We start from the raw sequence: 26,184 nt of genomic DNA, 5'->3' as shown, positions 1-26,184 counted from the left end.
TTGAGCAAGAGCTATAAAGAGTGAGGTAGCCTACGACAGGCCATCGTAAATACATCACGTTGAAATATTTCTAATATCCTCTCGTTGTCAGATTAATACTTATTATGAATTTAACAATTGTGTTGCTTATGAACACGACGAAATACATCGGCCGGCTCTGAGAGAAATTAGAATTTCAGACTTAATTGACAATATACTTTTGGACATAACGCACTGTTGCAGCAAGTGGCGATTCACAGAGGTGCTTGAGCCTATATTGACACTGACCTAACTGCCAGTCCCGCATCCCTGAAGGCCATTCACACACCCTCAACCTATTAAACTTACCTGACCTTACCTCCCGAACAATTATTCGTACTGTAAACTCTAACACATGAGTTCTTTAAGATTAAGTTTTTAACACAACCACACTTCAGGGATTTCAGTATACCCGCAAATAAAGAGAAACTACACACATCAAAAATTTTTGCGTCACCTCTCTTCCGAGAGTTCCGGAACATGTACAGAAAACTGGAATAGAGATCAACAGAAACATCATTTCTGCCCTTTTTATTGCTTATGAAAACCTCACATTGCATATTGTATCACCATACAGCGAGACGTTCAGAGGTGGTGGTCCAGACTGCTGTACACACCGGTACTTCTAATACCCAGTAGCACGTCCTCTTGCATTGATGCATGCCTGTGTTCGTCGTGGCTCACTATCCACAAGTTCATCAAGGCACTGTTGGTCCAGAATGTCCCGCTCCTCAACGGCGATTCTGCGTAGATCCCTCAGAGTGGGTGGTGGGTCACGTCGTCCATAAACAGCCTTTTTCAATCTACACCAGGCATGTGCGATGGGGTTCATGTTTGGAGAACATGCTGGCCACTCTAGTAGAGCGATGTTATCTTGAAGGAAGTCATTCACAAGATCTGCACGATGGAGGAGCGAATTGTCGTCCATGAAGACGAATGCCTCGCCAATTTGCTGCCGATATGGTTCGACTATCGGTCGGAGGATGGCATTCACGTATCGTACAGCCCTTGCAGTGCCTTCATGACCACCAACAGCGTACATCGGCCCCACATACTGCTACCACAAAACATCAGGGAACCTCCAGCTTGCTGCACTCGCTGGACAGTGTGTCTAAAGCGTTTAACCTGACCGGGTTGCCACCAAACACGACAACACTCATCGGTGAAGAGAACGTGATACCAATCCTGAGCGGTCCATTCGGCATGTTGTTGGGCCCATCTGTACCGCGTGCATGGTGTCGTGGTTGCAAAGATGGACCTCGCCATGGACGGCGGGGGTGAAGTTGCGTATCATACAGCATATTGTGCACAGCTTGAGTCGTAAGACGACGTCCTTTGGCTGCACGAAAAGCATTATTCAACATGGTGGCGTTGCTTTTAGCGTTCCTCCGAGCCATAATCCGTAGGTACTGGTCATCCACTGCAGCAGTAGCCCTTGGGCGGAATGAGTGGGGCATGTCATCGACAGTTCCTGTCTCTCTGGATCTCCTCCATGTCCGTAAAAACATCACTTTGGTTCACTCCAAGACACCGGAACACATACCTTGTTGAGAGACTGTCCTGGCACAAGGTAACAATGCGGACGCGATCGAACCACAGTATTGACCATTTAGGCATGGTTGAACTACAGATAACACGAACCGTATACCTCGTTCCTGGTGGAATGATTGGAACTGATCGGCTGTCGGACCCCTCCATCGAATAGGCGCTGCTCATGCTTGGTTGTTTACATCTTTGAGCGGGTTTTGTGACATCTCTGAACAGTCAAAGGGACTGTGTTTGTGATACAATATCCACGGTCAAAGTCTATCTTCCGGAATTCTCGGAACCGGGGTGATGCAAAGCCTTTTTTGATGTGTGTAACGATACCATTCTGTACGACTGACTGACATGGAGACAAACTCTTAATGTTACTTCAACCCTTTCTTTGCACATTTAGTCTGAGCGGCCGCCTGCCATGTTCGCCTAATTTTCAAGTGTTGCGTTTATTATACACGAATGTAGCAGCGTATCGTTATTGCTGAGATTAAATTAAAACACAGAATGCAGTATTAACATGTTAATTTTTCTCTTTTTTCCAGTCTTTGGAAAGAAATATTTATTTAAAAAAATTCATTAAGGAAAGAATTTCATAAGTTATTACACTGGTGAAACTCGATAATAAGGCATCTTTCGAAACAAAAATTCAAACATAAGGGTATATTATCTTTATAGCCGTAATGGTTTATCGCCACCACCCGATCTCTTTCCGTGAAGGCCATATCTTTGGAGTCGGTGGTAATTCTAAGACATTCTTGATGAGTTGCTAAAAACCAAATACTGGAATATTTTATACAACGCATGCACGTTCAGAAGAGATACCCACCAACTTTTTTATACCATTTTATAGTTTTTCGTACACATTCTACTGAACTTAGCATCGTTTCGCTTCTGTCGATTGCCCCCATATCTTCAGTGTAGTTTTTGATGCAAGTCGATTTTCTTTTCGCTTCAACTGTGCCTCTGTCAATTTTGTCATTCGCTATAACTTCTCTTTTTAATGAAGAGTTTAAATTATCCTCACTTCACTTTTGTCGTGGCACTTGAGAGGAAGAATTTTACCTGTTGACATAAACTCGATATCACCTGTTTTAAGTTCCTTTTGATCTATCAGGCGTGTCTTTACGGTTTCTCCCTTTGTCAGGACGGTAATAAAATTACATCGGGCTAGTGTACGGATTGTCAACATACAGCTACATTTAACAAGGTAGCGTTCTAGTGGTGAGAAAAATGCTTCCAGGAATTTCAGTATTTACACCAAAATCAGTCTTTTTTTACTTCCGTTGCTGCACCCACGTAAATAATGGAGTCGAAAATATATCCAGCTTCACAATCACACAACTCAGAACCTTACGCCAAATCTATGGAATGATTGGAATGTACTGCTTTAAGATGACACAGTTTTTATAGCGAACTAAAGTCAACGGACAAATTTTAAAAGGTTTGAAAGCATCTTGAAATGCTTTTCTTCCGTTATTCAAATTTCGTTTTATTTTTCAGATTTTATCACCTCCAGCGTTCTCATTGTTATCAATAAAATATAACGTTCTTATTAACAGAAGGCACCTATCACTTGGCTCGATTTGCGCGAACACTGGAGTAGATAGCAACGGATAGTTGTTCCAGTAAATGTTTATTTCATTTTTTCTCGCTTGAGTTATCAGTAAATTTGCGGCAAGAGAACAGTAAATTTCATCAATGTTTGTGTTTTACAAAGGTCGCAGATTTTACACTGGTATCGTTGCAACGGTGCTCGAAAATATAAATTACATTGTTCTGCTATGAAGTTTGCAATTTCTTGGGTAAAAAAAAGCTGGGAAGCAGATGAATCATCTAAATCCACGAATTTGCAGCCGGAATCAATGTTATTGAAGCTATGCACTTTGGGTTCGAATCAGAGTGTTCCATCTAAATTCATATTTTTTGTGTGATTTTTGCAGATGCACAGGCTGGTCTTCGGAATCGGAGGAAGGAGCGATGGTAACTTCAGTACGTGGATCTGCATTTACCGGTTCACCGTTTGCTGATTCACTAATATTTTGAATATCTGTGGTGACGAATTAACCCACAGCCTCATCGGGATCACCATCTGTTCAACCACAACCGGCTGGGTTGGGCGTGAAGAAGTCCTTTGATTTACAAGTCTCAGCAGTTCGTCTACAGATCGATGATAACATCATCCCATTTTATTCGCCGACACTTAAAGCGCAGCTCTCAAACTGCGCAATGTTACGATATGAATGAAGTTGAAAGAGAATTCAGCATTCAGTATGTCGTTCGGATAGTCACCGGAATTCCAACAATCAGCTCGCAAGCTAGGTCAAAACTGATCTCCAACATTCTGGTAGCATAGCAGAAGTTAATACATTATAGAAATCTGTAACCTTGTAGCAGGAAACCTCTATTGGTATGTATACGCATAAGTACTGAAACGATTAACATGTACAGAGTGGACCATTTTAATCCATAATGGGGAATAAGTTGGGATAGAGGTGAGATACAGCAAAATGTTTAGCATAAAAATTGCAAGATGGCAAAGGGGATTACGCATTGCTACATATGGCCGTCATCTTGAACGTGATTTTGAAGATTCAATGAAGGTCCAACAAGTAAATGTGATTCCAGTTCTAATAGGGATTAACTCATAACAGAAGTGGGGGGGGGGGGGGACATAGCAAAATACAATGGAAGGGACATCCCAAGGAATGAGAGACGAGAGGACTGATTCAACGACTTGTAAATTAATGATCTACCAGAGGCTGAAAATACCGCTTCAGTTGTGAAATTTCTTTTTCATTTATCAGTCGTTAAAACACGACTGGTTTTGGGCTCTTACACGCTCATCTTCAAGTGTTACAACTTTGTGCTATGACACCGAGCGCCGCGATGAAAGAGCCGTGCGCTAGCGGGTGATACACCGCTGCTGTACTCGTCCACTGTGGCGCTCTGGGTCATAGCACAAAGTTAAAACAACTAATGATGGGTGTGTAAGAGCCCGAAACCAGTCGTGTTTTAACTACAGATAAATAAAAAAAAATTTACAACTGAAGCGGTATTTTCAACCTCTATTACAGTGCTCACTTGCGGATGTTCCTCCACCACGTTGGTATCGGTGAGCTACGTTTTATTTATGTTTCTAAATGTCAAAATGACATTATACGTTGTGATATATATATTTTTACTAATAAACACGTTAATTAAATCTTAAAGTTCAAATCTCCGTTGACTCTTTCCTGCATCACAAATGGGGGTTTCCATGAAATAAAACTCGACATTCAAATGATCTTCGATAATTATCTTTAAAATCGTGGTTATTGGTATTAGTACGTCGCGCCTTATGCCTCTTCCAATTTGTATCTAACATTGTATTTTGCCCTATCCCTCCTCTGTTCCGAGTTAACCCCACTAAACCTAAAACATATTAACTTATTTGACCTTCATTGAACCTTGCTACGACTTTGAATAATGTATAATTTTGTTAGTAAAGTTTACCACTCTTTTCATATCTTAAATAAAATATCACGGTTACCATTAAAAAAAAACCACTTTACTCTCCAAATCACCTTGAAAATCAAGGTCGCGGCCATTAGTAGGGTGACCCTCTTTGCGCCCTACAGCCTTATGTTGTATATCATTTCTATACCGAGTTATTCCTCATTATGGATTGAAATGGTCCATTCCGTATAGAAGTTTGGAGCAGTGAAACGATTGATAAGTACAGTAAATTCCCTACTTTCCACATCAAAATATGGAGGGCTGGGTTTGCCAAGGACTCCTCCACAGAATCCAAAGTGAAGGGCTGCCCACCACTGGAAACTATGTATTCAACTTCTACTTCGGATTCTTTTCCAGTTCCCTTGCGCCTGTGCCCCCTCTCTGGGAAAACGACGGAAGTCAGTACAGTGAGAAATTGCTTAGTAAGCGTCTTCTTCCACACATGACCAGCCTGTAGTAGTGCCGTAAATCACTCCTCGCAGCTGTTTCTGTACGTTGTGTTGTTGCATATATTGCTTTACATAAAACATTTTTTTCATTTGAGGAACTTCTATTCATTAAGGCACATTTTTTTCAGGTCGCGAGCTGAACTTCAAGAAATCGACGAAAGAGGAAACCTTCGCTTATGGAGTGAAGTACGACTACAACAGCGTGATGCACTATTCTGCGAATGCCTTCTCCATCAACGGACAGCCCACGATCGTGCCAGCAGTGAGTTGAAAATTAATTGTGCCTCCAGTACGGGCCTCTGTAACTTTCACGTGTACAGACAGGCATTTTGAATTATTTTCGGAAGAAAGACATTTTTGCATTATTCATGCTAAAGATGTTACAACAACTGCTTTGCAACTTTCAAAACGAGCGTGATTTGATTTGGCAGGTAATTTTTCTTCATTTGGCTCTTTTACGAGGTGACAATTATTGAACCATATGAAGTATAATCGTCATGATTTCTGAACGGTTTGCATTAGGACGTTCTTTTTATCATGCGCATGCGTGCCTGCCTTGTTGAGTCGGCCACTTTCATTTGGGTGGTTTCGTCAATAAGCCAAACCGCTGTATTTGGAGGAGTGAGAACCCGCATTTCGCGATCGAGAAGCCTCTTCACCCTCAACGGGTGACTGAGTGGTGTGCAATGTCCACGCAAGGGATAATCGATGCTATGAACCTTGATGCACGGTGACTACCGAACGATACATGAAGGTTTCGGAAGATGACGTCATCCTCATTCCATTAGCCAAACTGAGTCCGCCGCTCGTGGTCTCGCTTACCGAGCACAGGGTCCCAGGTTCGATTCTCGGCGGGGTCAGGGATTTTCACCTTCCCCGAGATGACAGGGTGTTGTTGTGTCGTCTTCATCATCATCATCATCATTCATCCCCATTACGGTCAGAGGAAGGCAACGGCAAACCACCCCCATTAGGTCCTTGCCTAGTACGGCGGTGCGGGTCTCCCGCTTCGTCCCCCTACACTCTGTCAAGAGGCGTGGGACCATTTCCATTTTCACCCAAAGTGACCCTGATTTCGACAATATGTGGTTCATGCAATACGGAGCTCGACTCCAACGAAGCATGAGAGTGTTTAATGTCCTGGAGCAACCAATGCCATTGGCATTTGGGCCTCGAATGGCCACCATATTCGCCGAGTCTGAACACATGCGACTCCTTTTTGTGGGGCTATATTAAAGACAAGGAGTACAGCGATAACCCCAAAACCATTGCTGAGCTGAAAACAACCATTCAGGAGGTCATAGACAGCATCTATGCTCCGACATTTCGGCGGGTCATGCAGAACTTCGCTATTCGTCTGCGCCACATCATCGCCAATGATGGCAGGCATATCGAACATGTCGTAGCTTAAATCCAAATATCTCTGGTGAAGTTTACACGTCGAATGAAGTGTGTGAACGCCGTAGTTTGTAATTAATTTACGTTTTTTCATATAGTTCAATAATTATCAGCCTGTATGTTCTTCTCTGCTGTCTGTTATCACCTTTACAGGTATCTTTTATCACAAACTTGAGAAGCTCCAGAAAATAAGATGCACACAATTTATGATTTGTAGCTACGCTGAGCAGTCAGGATATTACGTCGGTGCAGCCTAATATTATACTATCACTTTACAAATCACAGTTCCTGATATGTGTTACGCAAGTCTTTGATACAGGGTGTTTCAAAAATGATCGGTATATTTGAAACGGCAATAAAAACTAAACGAGCAGCGATAGAAATACACCGTTTGTTTCAATATGCTTGGGACAACAGTACATTTTCAGGCGGACAAACTTTCGAAATTACAGTAGTTACAATTTTCAACAACAAATGGCGCTGCAAGTGATGTGAAAGATATAGAAGACAACGCAGTCTGTGGGTGCGCCATTCTGTACGTCGTCTTTCTGCTGTAAGCGTGTGCTGTTCACAACGTGCAAGTGTGCTGTGGACAACATAGTTTATTCCTTAGAACAGAGGATTTTTCTGGTGTTGGAATTCGACCGTCTATCACAGCTGGAGCGCGCAATTGGATCTGTCCGATCCCGCATGACAGCGATCGGTGTCAGACGGAAACTTGAAATTCCGTTGCCAACTTAACGAAGCCCTTGGTACCACACTGGGTACATTATAAATCGTGTGACTTCAGTGTAATTACTGTCTTCGAATAAAAGTGTCGTTTCAGTTCGTGCCATTGCGAATTTCTTTACTTTACTCCAGTAATTCTTTCTACGAAAGGTCAAAGCGTCGCCGAGCTATGTTACTTGGCAGTGACACATGCGGCAGTTACTTTCGTCTTAAAATTTTGCAGTCCAGCGTATTAGCTATACCGAGATTCAAGTTATCCATAATACTTACACGAGTTTATGGTCTTCGATGGCTATGTTGAACAGGCATTATTATGGAGGATGGCATATAATGATCCCAGTTTTTATTACAGTAAGAGTGACAGTGTCATGAGAATGACACAATAGAATACAACGTCGTGGAGTTCGGTTTCCAGAAGTCCCGCTATAAGTGGTCTACGAATCCCTTCAGCCTCCTCCACTTGCGTATTTCTTTGTCAGTTACATCACCTTTTGTCACGCATTGTCTTTCCTAAGCAGCTAACCCAGTTTTCAGGAGGGGGCGTAGTGATTCGGTGCCTTGTCGTCCACTACCGGTCACACTATCGTTCATCTCCTTCCGATGTGTACTAATGACGTCAGGACGTTACCATCCGACAAGCCCTACATCTACATCTACGTGATTGCTATTCACAATAAAGTGCCTGGCAGAGGGTTCAATGAACCACCTTCAAGCGGTCTCTCTACCGTTCCACTCTCGAACGGCACGCGGGAAAAAACGAGCACTTAAATTTTTCTGTGCGAACCCTGATTTCTCTTATTTCATCGTGATGATCATTTCTCCCTATGTAGGTGGGTGACAGAAGAATGTTTTCGCAATCAGAGGAGAAAACTGGTAATTGAAATTTCATGAGAAGATCCCGTCGCAACGAAAAACGTCTTTGTTTTAACGATTGCCACTCCAATTCACGTATCATGTCTGTGACACTATCTCCCCTATTTCGCGATAACACAAAACGAGTTGCCCTTCTTTGTACTTTTTCGATGTCATCCGTCAGCCCCACCTGATGCGAATCCCATACCGCACAGAATAGGATGGACAAGCGTGGTGTAAGCAGTCTCTTTAGTAAACCTGTTGCACCTTCTAAGTGTTCTGCCTATGAATCGCAGTCTTTCGTTTGCTCTACCCACAATATTATCTGTGTGATCGTTCCAGTTTAGGTTATTTGTAATTGTAATCCCTAAGTATTTAGCTGAATTTACAGCCTTCAGATTTGTGCGACCTATCGCGTAATCGAAATTTAGCTGATTTATTTTAGTACTCATGTGAATAACTTCACATTTCCTTATTCAGGATCCATTGCCACCATCTTATCTAAATCATTTTGCATGTCGTTTTGATCATCTGATGACTTTAGAAGACGGTATGTGGCAGCATCATCTGCAAAAAATCTAAGACGGCTACTCAGATTGTCCCCTATGTCGTCAATATGGATCAGGAATCGTGTTCCTTGTTCGCTGGACCATGACATACCTTTCTTTCAAAATCAATTAAATTCTGTTTACCCCCGTTCTCCACAATGATTTCCTTTTATTCCAGGTATCAGTTAAGTACATATCTTACTACACCATGTGACCTCAAAAAGAATTCTCCGTGCCTATTTCTGAGGGGCATAATGATGAAAGTTTATTGAAGTTGCAGGCTCATACAGACAAACTATCTTTCGGTAGATTCCCTCAATCGTATCGATAAAGAAATCTACACGGAATTATTGTTTCAACGTTTTTAACGTCAGTTTCTGAAGCACGGGAAATCATAATTATAATGCCATGCATGTGTTACAGTCCTATGATTTTCATACAGGTCATTATAGTGGGTTTGCTGATATAACTCCCCCGGTGTGCAAAATTGAGGATGAAAGTAACTTTCCTATAACGTCTTGCTGCCAAGTAGCATAGGTCGATGAATCTTGGACCGTATGGCGTACTGCATAAGATAAGTAAAGTAATACACAAAGAGACAGCACTCACAATGATGTCATCGCGATTTATGATGTTACTCTGAGTTGCACAATCAAACACACTACTTTATTTGTCTAAGAACCACTTATTGACACATTGCTTTAAAAGACCACAATTAGACAATACGGCTGAAGACCTAGTTAAAGAAAACTTGAGATGCTTTCTGGTCTGAAGGCCCAAATCCACACCAAAAACTAGAACTTTGCTGATCCACTATGGACTGTGGGACAACGGCTGACATGTATTTCTTGGTATAATAATTTACCAACAGACGTGTATATTGTAGACATTTATTTTATGAACTTCTTATGTGCAACCAGTTTCAGCATTACATTGATGCCTTCTTCAGGCCCCACACGTCATAGTCGTAAAATCGCTGTACACTTAAGGGTCCACATAACTGGACCTGTGAATCAAATCGCTATGCGCGCCGCGGAGACTTCCACGCTGCTCCGTCCCAACCGGTTTACTACATGAAGCACGCAGACATCATTAAAATACACTCCTGGGAATTGAAATAAGAACACCGTGAATTCATTGTCCCAGGAAGGGGAAACTTTATTGACACATTCTTGGTGTCAGATACATCACATGATCACACTGACAGAACCACAGGCACATAGACACAGGCAACAGAGCATGCACAATGTCGGCACTAGTACAGTGTATATCCACCTTTCGCAGCAATGCAGGCTGCTATTCTCCCATGGAGACGATCGTAGAGATGCTGGATGTAGTCCTGTGGAACGGCTTGCCATGCCATTTCCACCTGGCGACAAAGATGGACCAGCGTTCGTGCTGGACGTGCAGACCGCGTGAGACGACACTTCATCCAGTCCCAAACATGCTCAATGGGGGACAGATCCGGAGATCTTGCTGGCCAGGATAGTTGACTTACACCTTCTAGAGCACGTTGGGTGGCACGGGATACATGCGGACGTGCATTGTCCTGTTGGAACAGCAAGTTCCCTTGCCGGTCTAGGAATGGTAGAACGATGTTTTCGATGACGGTTTGGATGTACCGTGCACTATTCAGTGTCCCCTCGACGATCACCATAGGTGTACGGCCAGTGTAGGAGATCGCTCCCCACACCATGATGCCGGGTGTTGGCCCTGTGTGCCTCGGTCGTATGCAGTCCTGATTGTGGCGCTCACCTGCACGGCGCCAAACACGCATACGACCATCATTGGCACCAAGGCAGAAGCGACTCTCATCGCTGAAGACGACACGTCTCCATTCGTCCCTCCATTCACGCCTGTCGCGACACCACAGGAGGCGTGCTGCACGATGTTGGGGCGTGAGCGGAAGACGGCCTAACGGTGTGCGGGACCGTAGCCCAGCTTCATGGAGACGGTTGCGAATGGTCCTCGCCGATACACCAGGAGCAACAGTGTCCCTAATTTGCTGGGAAGTGGCGGTGCGGACCCCTACGGCACTGCGTAGGATCCTACGGTCTTGGCGTGCATCCGTGCGTCGCTGCGGTCCGGTCCCAGGTCGACGGGCACGTGCACCTTCCGCCGACCACTGGCGACAACATCGATGTACTGTGGAGACCTCACGCCCCACGTGTTGAGCAATTCGGCAGTATGTCCACCCGGCCTCCCGCATGCCCACTATACGCCCTCGCTCAAAGTCCGTCAACTGCACATACGGTTCACGTCCACGCTGTCGCGGCATGCTACCAGTGTTAAAGACTGCGATGGAGCTCCGTATGCCACGGCAAACTGGCTGACACTGACGGCGGCGGTGCACAAATGCTGCGCAGCTAGCGCCATTCGACGGCCAACACCGCGGTTCCTGGTGTGTCCGCTGTGCCGTGCGTGTGATCATTGCTTGTACAGCCCTCTCGCAGTGTCCGGAGCAAGTATGGTGGCTCTGACACACCGGTGTCAATGTGTTCTTTTTTTCCATTTCCAGGAGTGTACCTGCTCAGTCAAAACCACACAAGCTACACACGGTTCCACGAAAACACTGCCACAAACAACCCGGACAATACTAAAACCAGTCACTAAGAAACAACTAGGAGGAATCACAAGTCGGTACACACAGAGGACCCGGAAGCGGCCGGCGACTAAATACAAGTCGTCCGATGAGACGACCGACCGAACGACCAATCTAGGTCGTCCCCACTGAAGTCATGTGTGCCAGCAACGGTCGGGCGAGTAATGTCTGTCCGGACCCCACTGCTGCTCCATCCCCACTAAACTCCCGACACACGACGACCGGGAAATACTAGCGCTCGCTCCAAAGATAGTACGACAATGCTCTTATCGCTAGGCACTGTTGCTGCCACTCATGGGCAGGCAAGCCAGCAACTTAATGGAGACATTAAATCGAATACGAAACGAAACGGGAGTACCGCCAAGACAAAATGTCAAGCAATAACGGCAGGAACACGAGCCGCGCGCGGCTCAATCACAAAAGGCGGAACATGGTTCTTACCAGGATATGTGATAACTACAGGCGGCAATGCGTGTTCTGCTAAGTGCTCCCATACCGACTATAAAGTTGGCAAGGATCTTTTACGTGTGTTCGCCACAACGATTGGCAAGAGCTAAATGGTCGTGTATTTGGACTTACGTCTCGTCGACGCATCCCAAACGTGCTCGATGGGATTTAAGTCGGCGGAATGGGCAGGTCACTCCATTCAGTGAATATCCTGTTGTTCCTAGAGCTCCTCTACCTGTGTAGTTTGTTGCACTGTCATTTATAAAAATGAGATCAGGGCCGAATTCAGCCTCAAGACGCACATGTAGAAGGACTACAGTGCCACAATAACGGTGCTCCGTGAACGTACCATACTCAAAGATTCGAAGCTCGCTGCGCCCATGGAACATTATGCCTCCCCGCACCGTAAGACCTGGACAACCAAAACGATCATGTTCGACAGTGTTCTTGGATGGTCGCTATATGAGAGTACGTAATGCCCCCAGGAACATTGTCGAACATTATCGGTTTTGTGGACGAGGTATTATCATGTTGCGAGGCTTAATGCAGCATGGAAGTACTAACTTCCAAATCTTTCAACACGGTACACTCGAACGTCAGCGTTATTGTGACACAGTACTCTTTCATCATGACTTCATTTTTATCGATTACAGTGCGTGACCTCATCGAAAAGCACAGGTGAGCTCCTCCTGGAACGAGAGGATATTCGGCCAATGGACTGACCCGCCCGTTGCCCCTCCTTTGTTCCTATCGCACAATATAGTGAAATATAGCACTACACAAGAATGCAGACGATTAGGTGAGCAGATCACATAACTAATGAGGAGGTACCGAACAGAATTGGGAAAAGTAGAAGTTTATGGCACAAACTGACTGGAGGAAGGCCTCGGTTGACAGGACACATTCTCAGACATCAAGCAATCACCAGTTTAGTACTGTAGGGAAGTGGGGGAGGGGGCAAGGGTAAAAATCTTAGAGGGAGACCAAGAGATGAATACAGTAGCTGCAGATGTAGAGATAGACAGTAAGCAGCTTCAAAAGGTAATGAGAAAATATGTTAATCTTCTGTTACGTGGCTGGCTAGAGGGTAACGTCAGAAGAATGTTCCAAGGTACAACACTCTCCCCTAGTGTATAAAATAAATAACGTGGCAAAGCACTCTGTCCCAAAGGTCCATGGGCATGACAGAACCGAAGATACAGATGATTAAAGCAAGGCAGACGTGCTCATTTCCGTCTGTCTAAATTTCAGCAGCGAGAAAGATCGGAAAGCGGGTTCTGCTTTCGATCGTCAGCCAAACAGGGAAATAGAAAAAGTCGTCTCTACAACTGCGGAAGCCGTGGATATTTATTGGTACCTGTTGGAGCAGTGATAGTCAAGCTACTTTGCCCAAGGGCCAGTACTGACTTTGCATGGTGCGACTCGGACCTCATAAGGCGGCCCGTGCCACCCCCCCCCCCCTCCCCTCCCCCCACCTTCTCTAGTGCTGTTTGTTATATGTCGGCACGGTTCGGTACACTTCATGACGAACATCCCCTGTTGCAGATTGCTCCCATCCTCAGCGACCCCGAAGTTGTGACACTGTAATTGTCTGACGGAGTATTGCTTTGTTGTCTGTACGACCAGATGAGTAATTCATTAATACTAGTAACTGCACTTATATTTAACTGCATTACAGTCAACCGGTGTAACTTTGTACCACTTTCTTCCATTTTTTGAAAATACTCGACACAAAGTAGGAATTACATATCACAACTGACATGATCACATCTTGCACTTATAGTTATTGAGTGAAGATATACACTAATCATGCCTTCTTAGAGTAAAATTACAGTTTGGATACTGGTACAAAGGGTTCCACAGCCATTCAGGCTAACTTTTGGTCAGTCCTTTATCTAATGCTCTGATCAACTGTAGACCTGTCAAATGGAAATCAGACGTTAGTAAGCAGCAAAAACAAACTATTAATGTAGTATTGCAGGTTTACTTTGAAACAACAAGGTATTTGTATTGACCAGGCATTGTTCAGTTTCATAAAATGTATTCGCAGGTCCGAATATGATCCACCTGCAGCTGTATAATGAAATGACGACAATGGTAGTTTGTGCCGAACCGTGACTCGAACCTAGATTTCGCACTTTGCGCGAGCGGCCGCCTTAAATGCTTCGGCTATCCGAGCATTACTCACGGCCAGGCCCAAACTTTCACATATCATCGTCGATGTGTCACGCCTATTCTCGTATATCTCGTTAATATTATTCCCTCACAGGGGAGATATTTTATTTGTAAATCGCAGGCCCGTTATCGGCTGAAATGAGTGCTTGCGCTGTGTAAAAGTGCTTCTTCACAACACAGCTACTGTAGTTTGGTATTGTTCAACTTCGGTCCCTACCGTCAGAAGGGCTCTTCACAACCAACGCAGTTAAAGAGTTTTTAGAAAGGTGAAAAAGAGAATTAAAATACGAACTAGAAATCACAGAGGTACTTTTAGTACAAAATAATGCAAGTAAGTGGAACACCAGCCATTTGAAGCAATGATAGTAAGCGGTATAAAGATAGAAATCTTCTCGACTTACTGCTTGCAATACAAGACACGATAAAAAAGGTAAATAACTATTCTGAGTACGATTTTTCTTTTGCTCACTGCAGTCAGCCGTAGTGGCCGAGCGGTTCTAGGCGCTACAGTCTGGAACCGCGCGACCGCTACGGTCGTAGGTTCGAATCTTGCCTCGAGCATGGATGTGTGTGATGTCCTTAGGTTAGTTAGGTTTAAGTAGATCTAAGTTCTAGGGGACTGATGACCTCAGAAGTTAAGTCCCATAGTGCTCAGAGACATTTGAATTTTTGCTCACTGCATTATATTACAACAGCCTTAATTTAATCTTCCTTGTCACAAACAAATACCATTTTTGGTGATGACCATCTCTGTAATCGCATTACCAAAAGATGTTACTTCCGTGTCAAAATTTGCACAAAAAAGTGTTCAAACGTCTGTGAAATCTTATCGGGCTTAACTGCTAAGGTCATCAGTCCCTAAGCTTCCACACTACTTAACCCAAATTATCCTAAGGACAAACACAAACATCCATGCCCAAGGGAGGACTCGAACCTCCGCCGGAATCAGGCTCACAGTCCATGACTGCAGCGCCATCAGACCACTCGGCTAATCCCGCCCGGCTTGTACCATAGCAGCTGACCGTACGAGTCGCGCACATCCGTTGGTTAACAGTGCTGGAAGACTAACAATAAAGCAATACCTTTCTCACATCCTCTAATGCTGCAACGGTCGCATTACTTACTTGTGTGCCTCTGTGGTATGAGGAAACCTTCATTGGTTCGCGGCTGAATTATCAGCTTCAATTAAAATTCAGCAATCATAAGACGTTACTCTCTCCGTAAGTATTTTTGTTTGTTACTGATTAGGAAATTTTGCATCGCACTCCCCTCACATTTAATGGTAAAATGGCGCAGCAGATACCCGTCGAAAACAGATCAAGAGTGAAAACAGGAAGAGGGTGCACTGAACTGTGAAAAAGAAGCCAAATAGAAACAGTAAACGGTCTAAGTTAAAGAGGTGCAACAACAAGCGAATCGCAATACCCACCGCCTCGTCCTCGGTCTCATCTTTTTTTCTTCTACAGACGTCTGGTCACTGACATGTCTGTTCTCCTTGTGTAGTCTTGGCAATTGTCATACTATACATAGCTTATAGAATACGAGTCATGTGGTGAGAATGTAACTGACATGTCTGTTCTCCTTCTGTAGTCTTGGCAATTGTCATACTATACATAGCTTATAGAATACGAGTCATGTGGTAAGAATGTACTGCCGTCGCAAGCGAATCTGATGAAAAGTGATAGGTTAAATGATGCATAGACCTCTTACAGAAAAGAAAACAACATATAAACGGGGATGAACTATGCTGTAACAAAGGTCTTCAAGAGTAAAAAATTCCAAAACGATAAGCAAGAGTCATAACATATGGTACTTATGCAGCCGCTCGGGATTAGCCGAGCGGTCTTTGGCGCTGCAGTCATGGACTGTGCTGCTGGTTCCGGCGGAGGTTCGAGCCCTCCCCCGGGCATGGGTGTGTGTGTTTGTCCTTAGGATAATTTAGGTTAGGGACTGATGACCTTTACAGTTAAGTCCCATAAGATTTCACACACATTTGAACATTATTGGTACTTGTGTAGAACAAATAGAAGACACGCACGTTTGGAGGTTCCTACCTTATACCTCGCTGTTGCAAAAGGTCTTTGCATCACAACACAGAGCGAGGTGGCGCAGTGGCTAGCACACTGGACTCGCATTGGGAGGACGACGGTTCGAACCCACGTCTGGTCATCCTGATTTAGGTTTTCCGTGATTCCCTAAATCTCTTCAGGCAAATGCCAGGATGGTTCCATTGAAATGGCACGGCAGACTTCCTTCGCCATGCTTCCCTATCAGAGGAGACCGATGACCTAGTCTCCGTCCCTGATCCAACCAACCAACACCACGACACAGACACAAATTTGAATACGGCGAACACACGTCAATGACCGGACGGAAAGTTCATAATTTTGTAAAGAAAAGAAAAATGTGGGGTGCGAGGGAGATTTGAACCTAGACTTCGTCCTTCGCAATCCAACACCGTGTTCAAATAACCACGACGGTGCTGCTGTCCACATGCTGTCATTGTACATGTTGGACCGTTATACTGTTTCTATTTTGCTTTTTTTTCACAATTCAATACACTTTCTTGCTGTTTTCATGCTCGACCTGTGTTCAATTTTTGACGCATTATCCACTGGGCCATCTTACCACCAGATCTGAGTGGGTTGCGATGGGGAGTTTCCCTCGTGAGCAGGAAAAGCACACTCTTCAAGTAGCTCTTAATATTAACTGACTTTTTTTGGGCTCGACTGTTACTTGCTAAATGCATATTATTATCAAATAGGGCTGAGAACCTCGGGCCCCACAAATATTTTATTTGAGCCATTTGCGGCTCGCGGAGGACAGTTTGACGATCTCTGTGTTAGACTCTACATCTGACAAGCGAGATAGTGGGCTCCTCTTCCGTAAACAATTTACCGTAGGCCATTGGAATAACGGAGGTTCCATCATGATAAGATGCCCAGAGGGCTACATGACCCCTCTTACTTCATCACTTAGTACGCCGCCTTCCCTTCAGTGTTTTTCTATTCCTCGATCTCAATCTCCCGGGATCTGAGCGTATTGGCGCAGTCCCTAGGACAATGGACTCACATTTGGGGGGAGTCGGGTTCCAGTCCTCGTCATCCAGAATTGGGTTCAAAAATGGTTCAAATGGCTCTGAGCACTATGGGACTTAACTACTCTGGTCATCAGTCCCCTAGAACTTAGAACTACTTAAACCTAACTAACCAAAGGACATCACACACATCCATGCCCGAGGCAGGATTCGAACCTGCGACCGTAGCAGTCGCGCGGTTCCGGACTGCGCGCCTAGAACCGCTAGACCACCGCGGCCGGCCAGAATTGGGTTTCCAAAGTTTTTTACTCTATTTCTTAAGGCAAATGGCGGTACGGTTTCTTTGAAATTGACGCGGGCAATTTCCTTTCCGATCCTTGACAGTCCTAACTTGTGGTCTGTTTTCTAAGAACCCACCCTCTACGTAGTTAAAAGTCCTTTGTTTCCTCTTCGCTTCCTCCCTTCCTAGTTTCTCCATCATTCATCTCCCTTCTTTTCATTTTGTCTTCTACTTTACCTCGTTTGTTCGCAGGAGAGCAAGGCGAAGCTGGGTCAGCGTAAAGGTCTGAGCAAGGGCGACCTACGTAAGATCAACGGCATGTACAAGAAGGAGTGTCAAAAGCGCAAGTCATCCAAGGCTTAATCTGGGGACACGTCTACGTGCGGGCATCTGGCCCCGTTTCATTCCACGTAGATCATCTGAGCAGCCCAACAGCCTTTCAAGCTGCTATCTCGTCGGCGTTAACGACTTTGCCTTCACATCACGTACTATGTTAGATGTCTCTCTAATCATTTTGTTGCTTTCCAGATTGTTAGGGGATACACATAAATGGAACAGTTGCAGTACAGTGTAATCACATCTGTAACTCTCTAAAACAGATCAGACGCCTTTACCACATTATCTTTGCGTTTTGTGACAGTGTTACCTATGTGAGAAAACTATAAAACGAAGTTCGAGTAATTGACTGCAGCGAGTGTAATGGAACTGTGAAGAATGCTTGAGACTATTACTTACCGCAAGCATTTAAACGAGACACGGATGTATTACTGATCGTTATGATTCTTCGGCAGGGCCTGTCACGTTCGTTGAAATATCAGTTAATTTGCATCTATCTTATTATTTTTCTCATTTTGTGTTTCAAGGGTTGATATCGGGTGAATCGACTGTGAAATGGCTCATTGAGTTTTGTGAGAGGCGAGACGCAAGTCCATATCATTCATGGTCCATAATGTGTGTGTTATAATTAATCTACTTTGTATAAAACATCTACAGTTTATCTTACCTGTTCTTGCTTGCTTCCGTAGGGTAATGAAAGTTAGGACGTCATTTACAAGTGTAAGACGTAAATGCACGAAGCAGTTTTGTTGCAGTTAATGTCGATTAATAGGATTAATAGTGCCAACAATTTTTTATGTAGCATCAAAAATACGTGAAACTTTAATTGAATTTTAAATAAGTATTTAACATGTATTATTGCACTTGAATAATGACTGTCATACCACAAAGATCTATTTTAGTGTATACTGGTTTGTATTTTTATAAATAAAATAAATACACTGAATTCATGTTTTGACTCCATTCTTTCCTAAAATTTCACAAGTATCGGCGTTCACAGCACGGACACTCCTTTTGGAGCCAGACAGTCATCCTGGAACTGGAACTACCTCTTCGTCATTGATATAGTGCAAATAAGTTGGGGTCGTCGAACTTCTCATCAGAGTTGTCGGGGAACTGGAATACATACAAAAAGAAGAAAATCAGCTTACGAATTTGATGCATTATGATTGGCAACTATATAAACAATTTAGAGATGTTCATTTAGTTTTAATTGCACAAAGGTTGTTAGTTATTACTGGGGATAAATTTGCAATAACTAAAACTTAGACTGGTTTGCGTTGCTAATATAGTGCGAAAAACCTGGAATCATCGCTCTTCTCGTCGGATTTGTAGAGGAACTGGGATGTGTACCAGAAGAATTGAACTCCGCCTGAACAGGCCATGAAGGCAAAACGGTACCGACCGGCCGCCGTGTCGTCCTCAGACCACAGGCGTCACTGGATGCGGATATGGAGGGGCATGTGGTGAGCACACCGCTCTCCCTTCCGTATGTCAGTTTCCGAGACCAGAGCCGCTACTTCTCAAACAAGCAGCTCCTCTGTTGGCCTCACAATGGCTGAGTGCACCCCCCTTGGCAGCGCTTAATTTTGGTAATCTGGGGGACCAGTGTTACCGATTCGTCAGGTCCACGTATAAAATTGACCTATGATCGGATTCAGGTGTTTTCACACGCATCTGCAGAATGCAAACAATTGCATTCGCACTGCAATTAAAAGAGATAGGAGGCCAGACGTTTGTCCCTAACACTCGCCACTATTCTTTCTTCTTCATACACACACACACACACACACACACACACACACACACACACACACCAGCACCACCACCAACACCATAACCACCACAAATACGACCTCTACCACACACAAACATGAAAGACATTGCCTCATAAATAAATGTTAAATAGGCCCAACCCATCAGGTTCCCACCAATATTTTTGAGTGAAAAGAATTTAACTGGAAGAGGCTGCGATTCTGAAATGTGTCGAATGTGAAATAGCCGCTGTAGTCTGTAGAATGAATGGAAAAATGTCCAGAGTAAATGGCTGAAACCTTTTATAAGTCTGATACGTTTGATGCTACAGCGCAGCTTCACGCATTGCTGTACATCGTATGGATTTAAATAAGTAGCAACCGTAAGCACATCTGAAAATACCCGAAATCGGCCAGTGGCAATGAAATAGTACTGTAAACCTAAATACTGCCTTTTTAGCTCAAATCCATCATCAGTTATAGATGTTACAATAAGGCTCTTCCCAAATCCATTACGTACGATGTCATGTTATGAACCATACTCAACAGCTGTTTACAGTAATGTCAACTCCGCTATAGAAAGCACTATAGTGAATTAAGTTAGTAGGGTAGTTACTACGTTCTCACCTTGGTCACCTCGCCCCAGAAGCATTCCGTAAATCGATATGCCCGCTCACATTTTTCCGATGAGCCTGGAACAATAAAACCAACGAATTATCTAAGGAATATATGTTTTTTCTGTATTGATTGCAGATTTTTGGAAAGATAATAATACCTGTTATACATTGCTGTAGCGTCTCCTCTCTGAAGGCTATATACTATTGCATAAACTGTGTTAACGGATTCGGCGTCTGGAAACTCGGCCTACATGTAATTGCTACGAATTTTCCATACTTCTTATACCATGAGTAATACAATAATCAGCATTTCGTCCATTGATCGGGTGCTATGAAACAGCAACTTATCTGACAAGGGGGGCATGTAATTTTTTATGTTTGTGATATATGTGGTTCAGAACTCAAATATACCTTCCCCAAAGCAGTTCTCTGTAATTCTCAAAAATACTCGAGAACATCGACTTTGAAGTTTTCCACCCGTTTTTAAAACACTAAATTAAGATGATGTTCTTTCAACAAGCACCGTGGCTATGTGATAGACGGTGACATGTTGGGACCTGGGTTCGAATCCTGATAGAATCAAATTTTAAAACAAGCATTCTATGAGCATTTACGTGAAACGTAAAATACAGAAAGACAGAAAAAAATTAATACGTATTTTTCTAACTATACAGTCTTCCTAAGAGATATAGCGCCAGTTTCTCTATAGTTACCAAGTTAGATCATCAAAACCCCGAGCTGGTTGGAGGGCCCCGCCCATCATGCTCCAAACGTTCTCAACCAGGGAGAGGTCCGGCGACTTTGTTGGTCATGGTGTCGAGACATGCCTTCGCCGGTCATCGGAGTTCAGTTGGAAGGGGGACGCATCACTGAAAACATTTCTGTTCCAGTCAATAAGATTCCAGGCAGAAGACGTAGCTGAACACTCCACGCACACACAATGGTGGGATATCAACCTGTTGTCCACCGTACAGCCTGACAAACAGAGTGATGGTCTGTGGTGCCTTTTCTTTTCATAACAGGACCTCTTCGGTCGTCATCCGCGGCGCTCTTACAACACAACAGTACGTCGACGATAATCTGCTGTCCCACATGGCAAGCCACCCTGTCATATTCCAACAGGATACTGCCGTTCCTCACACGGCGAGTGTTTCTACTACTTATCTTCGTGCTTCCCATACCCTACCTTGGCCAGCAAGATCGAAGGATCTCTTCCAAAATGAAGATGTTTGGAGCATTATGGGCAGGGCCCTTCGACCGTCGCGTGATTTTGACAATCTAACCCGCAAATTGGACAGAATTTGTCACGATATCCCTGACGAAGACATCGAATAACTCTGTCAATCAATGGCAAGCGAATAACTACTTGCATAAGGATCAGAGGTGGACCAACACGTTATTGACTGCTTAATTAATGACTCTCTTTCTCTTAAATAAATTATGAATTTTTTTTTGAAATTATACTCATTTGTTTGTGTGTGTATGAAAATCAGATCTATCCATCTAAGTCCCATTCAGATACTTCCTTCGTGGTTTGTCTTTTTCTATTTGTTTTAGAGTTTGTTTTAGAGTTTATGCCAGATTTTTCAAATTTCGACTTGCGCTAAAATACAATTATAAGAACTTGATGTTGGCCATACGGCCGAAATTGCAATGGCAGGTTGTACAAATGAATCATTTTACTGCAATAAGGCTACCATGGTGTCATTTACAAAATTTTACATTGCGAACTCCAGCTACGAGAAGTTAAGTCAAGTGTTAGGCTGCCCTGGGAAATGTTCTGAAGGCGTGGGATCAGTACGGCTAACGTTGCATTAGTTACATCACGTGAGTTAGATGACAAACCCGTGGAAAAAATGTCACATGTCTGAATACGTTACACGGGTGGATAAATATAGTGTAGTGAAGGACTGAATGGCGACGAAAATCAGAAAGAAAAGAATCCAACAAGAAAAAAGAGCATAGAATCCCACAGAAGTGCATCAGAGAGTCTTGTCTTGGAACCTAGCATTGAAAGAAAACGACAAAGACAAAAGCGAAATAATAATGGCGAAAAAGAGACAGAAGCATGACTGTCTTCCTATGTTCTACCTCTGGGTGATATGACAACAATATTTTCTAAAATGATTCAATCTACTCTACGCACTTGACAGTTTTTGATAAACCATTAGGCCAATTTTACGTAGTTTTCCCTAAAATAATTATGTACACCAAGATGCCGACAGCAGCTTATTTACCTGTCGCAGAACATTTATAAACGAGAAAATCGATGCTTAATTGGTCGAGGTGAGAATCGGACAAATTGTGCTTCATGTTTGCTATGAGGAATCCGCCTTCGTCATCCATCTGGAAAAAGGTAGATTTTATTGTTACAAGAGAAAAAATACTGTTCATACTATTCAAGAGCATTAAACAAAAGCAAAATGAATTTGTTTGAACTGAAGCAATAGAAAACTATTCCGTGCAGGTTATACTTACCCACTCGTACTTGTTGAGAAGGCAGAACACAAAACACTGAAAATGCAAATAGAAATTAGGGTTATATTTCTCAAAATACGAATATGATTATTTCACATATATAATGACATCAGCATTATATTGTAGCACATAACATTTTTAATTCTTTTGTAGAGGGTAATGGAGGGTTACGCTTGTGCTTGACATTTCATCGCTACCAAAGTTGTCAAATACCGAACACAACCTCCTCTTGGTCAGGAAGCCAGCCGTGACGAAAAATGGAAGAATTATTGACAGCTGTCTTTAATGAAAACCTAAATCTAAATTAGAGTTGAGTGTAGGACACCGTGCCATCAAGATTGACTGGATTTTTGTAGCCAAAACAATTAGTAAATAATACAGCAGACTGTCTCATCTTGACCACTACCATTATTATCATCACCATTAGCGGAAGGACCCACGTAGCATCAACTGCAGTATGGAAACCACGCCCAGACCTGTCCATATACGTCATACATTTCCACGTTTCTGTTTGTTCTACTCTTAGTCCAGCATCCAGCTTTATAATTTTATTCGTTATAACTCTGATGTAAAGCACCTGAGACTACAATGTTTTCCAGCCGACCGTGACTACTTTTGTGCAGTTATTAGGATGAGTCGCGTCTGAGTTAAACAATGACATACTGATTTCAGCATTGTTTTGTGCATAGTGGCTGCAGAAACGACACGTTGTCTTGTCATCGCTCTCGGTTATCTTGGTGTGTTAACATTAGGGGTAATTTTTATTTTACTTTGCCAAAAGTATCGGTTGAATCTTCGTCGTTAGTGGCGTAGTACAGGTTTACATTAATGTGCAGTAGGGGGCTGTAACGATGTAACAGTGTAATAAACGGAGGAATGAAATAATGAATTCACTATGCCTCAAGCGTAACAGACTGCAAGGATTCTAGTGTATTTTGTTGCAACAAACAATTTGAGAAAGATAACAAAATAAGCGTGTACTCACCTTGAAACCAATGTTTTCTGGATCTATCTTCTTATTGATCAGTGCCCTGTTCATGTCCACTGCAAAAAAGAAGTACAAATACTATTACTAACTTTTATTATTGAGCTGCATTTTTTGGGTAACTACCGAAGTTCAGTGGGCAGCAAGAACGTTCTCCAAGGTTATAACAGGAAGCACAGAACCCAATCTAAACATAAAAATGGCGTTCACGATTTGTGAATTTCTGTGTAAAGGAATATGGATAAGATAACGTGAGAATAGTGTATTGGATACAACTACGCTTATTATTGATGAGGTCTGGTAAGAGTGTTCATGCAGTGACCTAACATAAAAATCTCAATCATGATCCGTAAATTTCTTAGTTAAAGAATTTGAATAATAAGACCTGAAAAGAATGTGACGAATGTATCCATGGCTGCCGTTGATGAGGACTGGTAATGGTGACTGGTAACAGTGTACACAATGTAGCCTATCGGATGGTACTTAATTCTTTTCCGTGTGACATTACCTAGTATAATTTCTAGGATTAGTGTCAACCCCAATAGGTAACATTATCAACAAGTTTGAAAGTTGCCTGCTAGGTATGCCAGCTTTCAGTTTTTCATTTTTTGCGCCCCTGCTAACTCGCGGGCATTTTCGATAAGATAATCTTGCCCACTAATCGATGCCTGCGGTGAACACAGTCTTGGCTCAGACAAGGCAAGGAGTCTTAACGACGCTGTTCGCCGAACGGTGCATGTATGTTGGAGAGATTGACTGGCGGTTGTATCCGGATTTGTATGTAAAAGCTTGCAATGAATGCATTCTCTGGTTACGAGGTACGAGTTATAAAGCAACCCACTGGAAAACCCATATTGATGTAGAATACTAGTGGAAAGTTACAAGTGATACTTTTCAACATATTTCGTATTGTGGGGCATGCAGTACCGATTCATATGAGCCGAATCCGTCTTTTTTATATTATGCATTTAGATTGCTTGCGAGCTATATAAATCGCTTCGTCAGTCATCTAAAGACGCTTTGTACTTTAGTCCATTTCATTTTTTTCTTTTGCACGTATATTTCCGTAGGACCAAACTGAGAAGCAAATCTCCAAGATTATGGGACGAGTCAGTAGATGAAATTATAAGATAAAAGTAATAACAGATAAAAATAAAATGCTTATTAACCTAAAAAAAGACAGGCTATAAGTTTTTGTAAACGCAGTCGATATAGTAACACATGAGTCAGCTTAATGTTTCAAAGAACTCCTCCACAGATTACAAAGAGTGACCCATGAGGAAGCTCTCCTGCTCCGATTTGAAAGCTCGTAGATTACTGTCAAGATCTTTGAATTCTTCCTACAGTTTATTGAAAATGGACCCAGCGTTGTCCTGCACACCTTTCTGCACAAGAGTCAAGGAAGTGGGATCCAAATGCTGATTGGCTTTGTACCTGAGTGAAAGTTTAATTTTTGGGAATAAGCTCATATTGTTAACAATAAACGATAGCAAAGAACATAAATATTGAGAGGCAATTGTCAGAATACCCAGAATAATGAACAGTGGTCGACAAGAGTCAGTAGAACAAGCTTCGCAGCTGTAATCAGATTCAATAATTGCCATTCTCATTGCATGACGCAATATTGTGCAGTGAAGACCGGCTGCACGTAACTACTTTTCATTGTGTATAATAACGTGTCCGAGCAACAACAGTACTACGTTCATGTTTTTAGTGGAGTCCCTAAACCAGGGCATCCCTATCTTTTCAGCTAGTGGACCCCTTCTTCAGTCCAAAATCCATGGCGGATCCCTAGTCAGTCAAGAGCACAGGAACTTTAAATTTCAGAGCGAAACCCAGGGGAACTGAAAGCTTCTTAATCCAAGTTCCATGTTCCCAATGACACCCCCCATTCCCTCCCCCCCCCCCCCCCCCACCTCCCAGTATCAATAGTCTTTGGTTTAGAGATGAATGAAAACAACTTTCAAAAATTGACTTATGAAATAGGTAGTGCACTGACAAAGCAAGTTTAACATTTAATGATGCCTGGGGCCGCATACGTGCCAGCGAACGTTGTGATTGGTCGACAAAGCTCGCTCCGCGCATGCGTAAAAGGTATCAGCGCATCTACCGCCGTGAGCCGGCGCACAAACGACCCCCGTATTGTTGCAACAGGAGTCGATCAGAGAAGCCGCATTCTCCGGCACTAAACTGTGTATGCGTTCTAACTTAAGAACTGCAAAGGCTGCTTGGGAATACGACCTAAAGTAAAAGTACACATGCTTTTCACACGAAAAAAAAATAGTGGTGAATTTGATTTTCACATTTTTATTCAATAATTTTATTATTTTACACGATTTGGTGAAGGGTGGCCGCGGGCCCCCTAGAAAGAGCCGGCGGACCCATTAGGTAAGCCGTGCCCTAAACAATGCCCAGGATGGTGTTTTCAGTGCCCAGGAAAGTGTT

The 26,184-nt window shown here is 43.2% G+C and overlaps 2 protein-coding genes across 2 annotated transcripts in view; one reads left to right on the top strand and one right to left on the bottom strand.

Annotated features, from left to right (window-relative positions):
- The window catches only part of LOC126284599 (hatching enzyme 1.2-like), an 84,723-nt gene extending 66,141 nt beyond the window's left edge, over nucleotides 1-18,582 (top strand). The window contains exons 5-6 of the mRNA XM_049983646.1: nucleotides 5,630-5,763; nucleotides 17,822-18,582. Of these exons, the coding sequence (XP_049839603.1) occupies nucleotides 5,630-5,763; nucleotides 17,822-17,932 (245 nt within the window). The 3' untranslated portion in view covers nucleotides 17,933-18,582. The remainder of the gene's footprint in view (nucleotides 1-5,629; nucleotides 5,764-17,821) is intronic.
- A 97-nt stretch (nucleotides 18,583-18,679) lies between these two features.
- LOC126284600 (uncharacterized) overlaps nucleotides 18,680-26,184 on the bottom strand; it is a 51,302-nt gene continuing 43,797 nt past the window's right edge. The window contains exons 3-7 of the mRNA XM_049983647.1: nucleotides 23,740-23,798; nucleotides 22,755-22,790; nucleotides 22,514-22,622; nucleotides 20,287-20,351; nucleotides 18,680-19,021 (exon numbers count right to left, since the gene is read on the bottom strand). Coding sequence (XP_049839604.1) covers nucleotides 18,962-19,021; nucleotides 20,287-20,351; nucleotides 22,514-22,622; nucleotides 22,755-22,790; nucleotides 23,740-23,798 — 329 coding nt within the window. The 3' untranslated portion in view covers nucleotides 18,680-18,961. The remainder of the gene's footprint in view (nucleotides 19,022-20,286; nucleotides 20,352-22,513; nucleotides 22,623-22,754; nucleotides 22,791-23,739; nucleotides 23,799-26,184) is intronic.

This window comes from Schistocerca gregaria, chromosome 8, assembly GCF_023897955.1.
Source record: "Schistocerca gregaria isolate iqSchGreg1 chromosome 8, iqSchGreg1.2, whole genome shotgun sequence".
Classification (NCBI taxonomy): Eukaryota; Metazoa; Arthropoda; class Insecta; order Orthoptera; family Acrididae; genus Schistocerca; species Schistocerca gregaria.
This window is presented reverse-complemented; position numbering and strand designations above follow the sequence as displayed.